Below are 9,780 nucleotides of genomic sequence, written 5' to 3' on the forward strand. Positions count from 1 at the left end.
GGCTAGAGAGACACTCCTCTGTTCTTCTTCAAAACAGTGAGATTGGATCTTTTACATCTACCTGAGTAGCCAGATGAGGCATCATATTAACGTTTCATCTGAAAAACAACACCTCCAACAATGCAGTGCTGCTCTCTCAGTACTGATGTGGAGATGCTGGCATTGGACTGAGCCTCTGTGCCCTGTTTGAGAGCAGATTTCCACTCCATCTGACGAAGGAGCAGCGCTCCGAAAGCAATGGGTGGCACGGTAGCGCAGTGGTTAGCACTGCTGCTTCACAGCTCCAGGGTCCCGGGTTCGATTCCTGGCTCGGGTCACTGTCTGTGTGGAGTTTGCACATTCTCCTCGTGTCTGCGTGGGTTTCCTCCGGGTGCTCCGGTTTCCTCCCACAGTCCAAAGATGTGCGGGTTAGGTTGATTGGCCAGGTTAAAAATTGCCCCTTAGAGTCCTGGGATGCGTAGATTAGAGGGATTAGCAGGTAAATATGTGGGGGTAGGGCCTGGGTGAGATTATGGTCGGTGCAGACTCGATGGGCCGAATGGCCTCCTTCTGCACTGTAGGGTTTCTATGATGATTTCTAACGGCATTTGCTACCAAATAAACCTGTTGGACTTTAACCTGGTGTTGTTAAAACTCTTACTGTGTTTCCCTCAGTACTGCACAGAGGTGCCAGTCTCAATCACTGTACAGATACTCAGGCCTTGGAATGGGATTTGACCCCAGAACCTTGTGAATCAGAGGCTAGTGTGCTACCAACTGAGCCACAGTTGACGACTATCCTGTTGCCTTTTTTGTGGCAACCTGCTTAAGGGTTGCCAACTGCAATTAAATGTATTACTGGAGATTTCCTCATGGACCCCCCCCCCCCCCGCCCCATCCTCCAGCCATTAATCGGCCAACACATCCATCCTTGTGATGTACTAGCCAACTGGAAAGCAAACTCGTTGTTCAATTGATGACTGTCAGCCAAACAGCAATTTTTTCTGACAAAGATTCTTCCAACCTTGAAACGTTAGCTGCTTCTCTCTCCACAGATGCTGTCAGACCTGCTGAAATTTTCCAGCACTTTGTTCTTGTTTGCCTTCCCCCTCGACCATCTTGCCCCATTTTAAGTATTTTTAAATCTGGCGGAGAGAAATGTTCAACGAAAATAGAAGACACAATACACAATATTTTTAAACGTCCGTATGATTTGCCCCCTGGTGTCCTGGAGATTGATCCTCGGTTCCTGGAAACTCCAGTTCAAACCGGGAGGCGTTCGCAACCCAAAGCGGTGCTCCACATGGCCCTGGGATCACGCAGTTGACTGTGTGTGTGTGAATAGTATGGGGAACCGTGTGGAACCAGAGGCTGCGCCAGGGGCGGCCGAGGCCACAAATCCCCACCGCCAGGCCCACTCCCAGCCTCACCTCTCCCTCAGACCCCGTCTCCTCTTCCTCCTCCGGAACCTCGTCCTCATCGCCAATAGTCCCGATAAAATCCAGAGTAGCCATCGAGCTGCGACAAACCGATTAGAATCGGAAGCGGCACGTGTGAAGAACCCCCAAGCGGTGGTGCTGTTGGAGGAGAGTGGGGGGGGGACCGTCCGTCGCCAACACCCGGCCGCAGCAACGGCGGCTGCAACAAAACAGTCCGCACAACAATCGTTCCGGATGGGAGGCAGCTTCAGAGTGAATGCTGTTTGCCTCAAGTACCATACCCAGGCTTTTTTCAGTCAATACTTCAACAGTGTAATTCTATAAATACATGAATTAAAAAGAAATCCTCGTTTATTTTCCCCCCTGCTCCCCCTCATTTCAGGGTCTAGGTGCTAACTCCAACAAGGACGAAAACAACTGCTGCTGAAAATAAAGATGCTGAAAATAAGGCCAACCTACAAAAGAGTTGCTAGTGAAGAGCAACTGTGGGGATGGGGCAAAAAGTGTGGGGTGCTCCAGGTGGCACAGGTTTTCTCCAACCCCCCCCCCCCCGTTTTGAATCTTTTTTATTACTCCATCCTTAAAGTTACAAAACCAATGCTCAGAGTGGACCGGGCAAACCCGAATCCATTTCTTGCTTGCTCCAAAAAACAAATTGAGATTCCAATCGAATCCAAATCATGGTCCCACAAAAGAGGCAAACTAGATCCAAGTTGACAAGATAAGGCATTGCACCCAATCTTAGGCTTGACTCAAGAACATTTGATCTTAAAGGTTATTTATTAGTGTCACAAGTAGGCTTACATTAACAGTGCAATTAAGTTACCGTGAAAATCCCCTAGTTGCCACACTCTGGTGCCTGTTTGAGTACACTGAGAGAATTTAGCATGGCCAATGCACCTAACCAGCACATCTTTCAGAAGAGCACCCAGAGGAAACCCACACAGACACAGGGAGAACATGCAGACGCCACACAGACAGTGACCCAAGCCAGGAATCGAACCCAGGTTTCTGGCACTATGAGGCAGCAATGCTAACCACTGTGCCACCATGTTTTTGAATCTGCACATTTCATTCTGACGTGCCTTGCCGATCACGGACAGGCTTTGGGGTGTTAGGTGATTCACTCATCACAGAACTGTTCTTGTAGCTGCAGGACTATCCTTGTTGACACATAAGACAATCGGCTAGATTCTTTTCTTTTCTGTTCACATTTAGACAATGGGTATCTTTCTGAACTGTTCACTTCAAACTTGTGACATTTATTACCTGTATTAAAAAAATGTACATGTCTACCTTAAGCTGCAGCTGTTTATTGGAATACATTTGATTTTCCCTAACATTAGTAAATTCACTACATAGAACATAGAACATAGAACATTACAGCGCAGAACAGGCCCTTCGGCCCACGATGTTGCACCGACCAGTTAAAAAAAAAAACTGTGACCCTCCAACCTAAACCAATTTCTTTTCGTCCATGAACCTATCTACGGATCTCTTAAACGCCCCCAAACTAGGCGCATTTACTACTGATGCTGGCAGGGCATTCCAATCCCTCACCACCCTCTGGGTAAAGAACCTACCCCTGACATCGGTTCTATAACTACCCCCCCTCAATTTAAAGCCATGCCCCCTCGTGCTGGATTTCTCCATCAGAGGAAAAAGGCTATCACTATCCACCCTATCTAAACCTCTAATCATCTTATATGTTTCAATAAGATCCCCTCTTAGCCGCCGCCTTTCCAGCGAAAACAATCCCAAATCCCTCAGCCTCTCCTCATAGGATCTCCCCTCCATACCAGGCAACATCCTGGTAAACCTCCTCTGCACCCTCTCCAAAGCCTCCACATCCTTCCTGTAATGTGGGGACCAGAACTGCACACAGTACTCCAAGTGCGGCCGCACCAGAGTTGTGTACAGTTGCAACATAACGCTACGACTCCTAAATTCAATCCCCCTACCAATAAACGCCAAGACACCATATGCCTTCTTAACAACCTTATCTACTTGATTCCCAACTTTCAGGGATCTATGCACACATACACCTAGATCCCTCTGCTCCTCCACACTATTCAAAGTCCTCCCGTTAGCCCTATACTCAACACATCTGTTATTCCTACCAAAGTGAATTACCTCACACTTCTCCGCATTAAACTCCATCCGCCACCTCTCGGCCCAACTTTGCAACCTGTCTAAGTCTTCCTGCAAACTACGACACCCTTCCTCACTGTCTACCACACCACCGACTTTGGTGTCATCAGCAAATTTGCTAATCCACCCAACTATACCCTCATCCAGATCATTAATAAATATTACAAACAGCAGTGGCCCCAAAACAGATCCCTGAGGTACACCACTTGTAACCGCACTCCATGATGAATATTTACTATCAACCACCACCCTCTGTTTCCTATCCGCTAGCCAATTCCTGATCCAATTTCCTAGATCACCCCCAATCCCATACATCTGCATTTTCTGCAGAAGCCTACCATGGTGAACCTTATCAAACGCCTTACTAAAATCCATATATACCACGTCCACTGCCTTGCCCCCATCCACCTCCTTGGTCACTTTCTCAAAAAACTCAATAAGGTTAGTAAGGCACGACCTACCTGCCACAAAACCATGCTGACTATCACCTATCAATTCATTACTCTCCAAATAACTATAAATCCTATCCCTTATAATTTTTTCCAACATCTTGCCGACAACAGAAGTGAGACTCACCGGTCTATAATTCCCGGGGAAGTCTCTGTTCCCCTTCTTAAACAATGGGACAACATTCGCTAACCTCCAATCTTCTGGTACTATACCAGAGGCCAACGACGACCTGAAGATCAGAGCCAGAGGCTCTGCAATCACTTCTCTTGCCTCCCAGAGAATCCTTGGATAAATCCCATCCGGACCAGGGGATTTATCTATTTTCAGACCCTCCAGAATATCCTGCACATCCTCCTTATCAACTGTAATACTGTCTATTCTACTCCCTTGCAACCCAGTGTCCTCCTCAGCTATATTCATGTCCCCTTGCGTGAACACCGAAGAGAAATATTGGTTCAATGCTTCACCAATCTCCTCCGGTTCCACACATAACTTCCCTCTGCCATCTATAACTGGCCCTAAACTTGCCCTAACCAACCTTCTGTTCTTGACATACCTATAGAACGCCTTAGGATTCTCTTTAACCCTATCCGCCAAAGTCTTCTCATGTCCCCTTTTAGCCCTTCTAAGCTCGCTCTTCAACTCCCTCTTAGCCAATCTAAAGCTTTCTAGTGCACTACCCGAGTGCTCACGTCTCATCCGAACATAAGCCTCCTTTTTCTTTTTAACCAACAAAGAAACTTTTTTGGTGCACCACGGTTCCCTAGCCCTACCAATTCCTCCTTGCCTGACAGGGACATACCTATCACAGACTCGCAGTAGCTGCTCCTTGAAAAAACTCCACATGTCGGACGTTCCCAGTCCCTGTAATCTCCTAGTCCAACCTATGTTTCCTAATTCTCTCCTAATAGCCTCATAATTACCCTTCCCCCAGCTAAAACCATTGGCCCGAGGTTCATGCCTATCCCTTTCCATCACTAAGGTGAACGTAACCGAATTGTGGTCACTATCACCAAAATGCACACCAACTTCCAAGTCTAGCACCTGGTCTGGCTCATTTCCCAGCACCAGATCCAATATAGCCTCACCTCTAGTTGGCCTGTCTACATACTGAGTCAAAAAACCTTCCTGCACGCTTTGAACAAAAACTGACCCCTCTAACGAGCTAGAGCTATAACAATTCCAGTCAATATTAGTCAAGTTAAAATCCCCCATAACAATTGCCCTATTACTTTCACTCCTAAGCAGGATTGACTCCGCAATCCTTTCCTCAACCTCTCTAGAACTTTTAGGAGGTCTATAAAAGACTCCCAACAGGGTGACCTCTCCTCTCCTATTTCTAATCTCCGCCCATACTACCTCAACAGATAAGTCCTCATCAAACCTCCTCTCTGACACTGTGATACAATCTCTGACCAATAATGCTACCCCTCCCCCTCTTCTACCTCCTTCCCTACTTCGACTAAAACATTTGAACCCCGGGACCTGCAGCATCCATTCCTGCCCCTGCTCTATCCATGTCTCTGAAATAGCCACAACATCGAAGTCCCAGGTACTGATCCACGCTGCAAGTTCACCCACTTTATTGCGAATACTCCTGGCATTGAAGTATACACATTTCAAACCCTGCTCCACCCCACCTCTGCAATGCCGTGCATTGCAGTCCCCATCCATGCATCCCTCACTTTCAGCCCCACTACTCAGGATCCCTCCCCCCCCCCCGAATCAGTTTAAACCTCCCTGCATGGCCTTAGCAAATTTACCCCCCAGGATATTGGTCCCTGGGGGGGTAAATTCATGAGGACAACCTAAACCGGGATGTTGGATTTATGTCACATTATCAGTAACCCCCACAGCTTGCCTCTTGGGCTTGCAGAATCTCACTAGCTGTTCTGTCTGGAGACAATACACATCTCTTTAACCTGTGTTTAATGTTCTCTCCACCCACATTGTCTGTACCTTTAAGACCTGGCTGGCTGTAGGATTCGCATTCTAATCAGTATTCTGCAACTTGATTTTGTCTGTTTGCACTGTTTGAGAGCACATTTCCACTCCATCTGACGAAGGAGCAGTGCTCCGAAAGCTTATGGTATTTGCTACCAAATAAACCTGTTGGACTTTAACCTGGTGTTGTGAGACTTCTTATTTTGTGGACTATACCATAACAGGGCAATTTTCCACACTGTCAGGTAGTGCCTAGAAATAGCTTAATTAGGGGCATAGCTAATTCTGGAGCATGAACTTTCTGTACTGCTGGAATTGTCAAAATTTTAATATTTCAATTATGATTGACAGCAATATGATTGCTATGTTGAGTTTCATTAAAGGTTAAGGCAGAATATAACAGACAGTTATACAGTAAAACAATCAATCATGAGAAGCAGGAAGTATCAGTCCAGATTGGGCAGGGGCAGACTGCGTGAACAGGTCACTCTTTTCTCAATGTTTCACAGCACTGGAACTTTGCAATCTATCCAACTGTTAGCATGGATCTAACCTTAGGAGTTTCTCTTCATTGCCAACTATGTTTGAGGTCTCCCAGAGTCTCTTACTTTACATCTTTTAAGGCTGAACACCTATGGATTATTGACAGGCTTTATTGTCCTTTAAAGATTTTATCTTATGAAACAACCTATAAAAACATTGAGTTCTTTGTCTAAGCCCTGTCTTGAAGCCGCCTTGAATGTCATTCACCTGCCTTTAAGATTCTTGAGCTTAACCCTAATCCTTTTGCCCTCGATCAATCACACTTATTTCATCTCAAATGGTATTCCTTGGCCTGTTCTTTCCTCCCAAGAAACATTCCATCTCTCGCCTTCAAAGCTAACTTACAGAAGCTTCATTATTTGTAAGTATTCCACAATAAGTTTTTTATATCCAAGACAGTTCATAAGACCCCTTAACAAGCTGTTCATAATAGCCATTCAGTGCAGCTGTTCTTATTTTTATTGAGCCATGGAAAGATTCGCTAAAGGCAACTTCTATTACACACACTGTTAAATGAGCTTATGTATTTCAGGCATCTTAATTAGTCAAGGTTAAATCAAAAGTCTAACATAACTTTGTAGTGATTGTTTAGTATCTATCCACAACTCCAGAGACTTTGTCTGGCCACAGCCCCTTTCCAAGCTGGGTACAGCCATCATCACTTAGAAATCATCATTTCACTAGGTTCGTTTCCAGGGGAACAAAAAATCTTTAGCAGTTTTCAGTAAAACAAAACCTTACAGCACAAACAAATATATGTCATTTCTAACAGGATGTTGTCAGGGCACATGGCCTTTGCTGTAATAGAAACATAAAAACTAGGAGGAGAAGGCCATTTGGCCCTTCGAGCCTGCTCTGTCATTCATTATGATCATGGCTGATCATCAAATTAAATATCCTGATCCCCCTCTTTCCCTCATATCCCTTGATTCCTTTAGCCCCAAGAGCTATACCTAATTTTTTCTTGAAATCACATGATTTGGCCTCAACTACTTTCTGTGGTAGTGAATTCCACAGATTAACCACACTCTGGGTGAAGAGATTTCTCCTCACCTCAGTTCTAAAAGATTTACTCCTTATCCTGAAACGATGACCCCTAGTTCTGGACTCCCCCACCATCAGGAACATTCTTTCTTAATCTACCCTGTCAGAATTTTACGATTCTACAAGATCCCCTCTCATTTTTCTAAACTCCTCAATGAATATAATCTGAACTGACTTAGTCCCTCCTCATATGACAGTCCTGCCATCTCAGGAATCAGCCTGGTAAACTCTCGCTGTAACTCCCTCTAAAGCAAGGACATCGTTCCTCAGATAAGGACACCAAAACTGCACACAACATTCCAGGTGTGGCCTCACCAACGCCCTATACAATTGTAGTAAAACATCCCTACTCCTATCCTCTGGCTATGAAGGCCAACATTTCATTTGCCTTCTTTACCGCCTGCCATACCTGTGCGTTTACTTTCAATGACTGATGCACCAGGACACCAAGGTCTCGCTCTGTATCCACCTCTCTCAATTTACACCCATTCAAATAATAATCTGTCTTCCTATTATTGCTACCAAAGTGGATAACCTCACATTTATCCACATTATACTACATCTGCCATGCATATGCCCACTCACTCAGCCTGTCCAAATCACGCTGAAGCATCCTGCATCTCACAGCTCACCCTCCCACCCAACTTTGTATCTATAGAAATAGAGGAAATATACTTTCAAAACTAGCAAGCTTAACTATAAAATATTTTATTATTCTGCCCGATTCGCTATACATTTCCTAACTCAGATCTAACAATTCAATTCCAAATCTCACAATCTCATTTCTACAACTCGGTTGGGGTCTTTTCGACCCTTCACATTCCTTTCTGGATCTGTAAATTTGGAGATAATACATTTAGTTCCCTCTTCCAAATGATTAATATACAATTTGAACAATTGGGGATCCTAGCACAGATCCCTGAGGTACCACATTAGTCACTGCCTGCCAATCAGAAAAAGACCATTAATACCAACTCTTTGCTTTCTATCTGCTAACCAGCTTTCTATCTAAAGACATTACCTGCAATCTCATGCACTTTAACTTTACACAGTAATCTGTTGTATGAGACCTTGTCGAAAGCCTTAATAAACCAGTATAATCAGCTTTCTTGACATAACGTGGAGTGAATCTAATTCACTGAAGAATGTCATCTATGACAATAGGCATCTCAGGAGATCAAGATGGATCATTCATTTGTTACTTCTAGTTGAAGATCTTTGTATATGCTTCAGCCTTGTCTTTTACAATAAACAGGGGGCATCAATTTAAGGTAAGAGGTAGAAGGCTAAGAGGGGAGTTGAGGAGGAACTTTTTTACTCAGAGGGTGGTGGGAGACTGAAACTTGCTGCCTGAAAGGATGGTTGAGTCAGAAACTCCCGTAATATTTAAGTAGTATTGAGATAGTCACTTGCGCTGCCATAACCTCCAGAGCTATAGGCCAAATGCTGGAAAATGGAGTTAGTGTATTCAGATCTTTGTTGACTGACTTTGTGGACATGATAGGCTAAATGGCCTCCTTCTGTGCTGTAAACGGCTTTGAATCTATTCATGTCTATCTATATGCCTTTAAGTATTTGGTTTTAAGTACTTTGGAGAGCACCAGTATGGAGTTTGGACTCTTAATCATCATTAAGAGCTAGCAAGCCACTCAGGTTGTAACAAATCTCTACTAGGATACCAAGTCCTGATCATTACCAGGAAGGTTTATGCAATAAATGTGTCAGTGATGCCTACATATAAATATAAAAACCTACTGCCACTATTGGCTAAATTAATAGCCAGAAGGACGTGGAGGCTTACCAGAAGGACGTGGAGGCTCACCAGAAGGACGTGGAGGCTTTGGAGAGAGTAGAGGAGGTTTACCAGGATGTTGCCTGGTATGGAGGGGCTTGGTTATGAGGAGAGATTGGGGAAACTGGGGTTGTTCTCCTTGGAAAGACGGAGGATGAGGGGAGACTTAATAGAGGTGTATAAAATTATGAAAGGCATAGATAGGGTGAACGGTGGGAAGCTTTTCCCCGGGTCGGTGGTGACGTTCACGAGGGGTCATAGGTTCAAGGTGAAGGGGGGGAGGTTTAACACAGATATCAGAAGGACATATTTTTCACAGAGGGTCGTGGGGGCCTGGAATGTGTTGCCGGGCAAGGTGGTGGAGGCAGACACACTGGGAACGTTTAAGACTTATCTAGACAGCTATATGAACGGAGTGGGAATGGAGGGATACAAAAG

At 44.8% G+C, this 9,780-nt stretch overlaps 2 protein-coding genes across 3 annotated transcripts in view; one reads left to right on the forward strand and one right to left on the reverse strand.

Annotated features, from left to right (window-relative positions):
- ddx27 (DEAD (Asp-Glu-Ala-Asp) box polypeptide 27) overlaps nt 1-1,624 on the reverse strand; it is a 50,091-nt gene extending 48,467 nt beyond the window's left edge. The window contains exon 1 of the mRNA XM_078236365.1: nt 1,410-1,624. Coding sequence (XP_078092491.1) covers nt 1,410-1,493 — 84 coding nt within the window. The 5' untranslated portion in view covers nt 1,494-1,624. The remainder of the gene's footprint in view (nt 1-1,409) is intronic.
- The window catches only part of LOC144508453 (acyl-coenzyme A diphosphatase NUDT19-like), a 424,531-nt gene that overhangs the window by 284,008 nt on the left and 130,743 nt on the right, over nt 1-9,780 (forward strand). The window lies entirely within an intron of this gene.

The sequence above is a fragment of the Mustelus asterias genome, chromosome 20, assembly GCF_964213995.1.
Source record: "Mustelus asterias chromosome 20, sMusAst1.hap1.1, whole genome shotgun sequence".
NCBI classification, from domain to species: domain Eukaryota; kingdom Metazoa; phylum Chordata; class Chondrichthyes; order Carcharhiniformes; family Triakidae; genus Mustelus; species Mustelus asterias.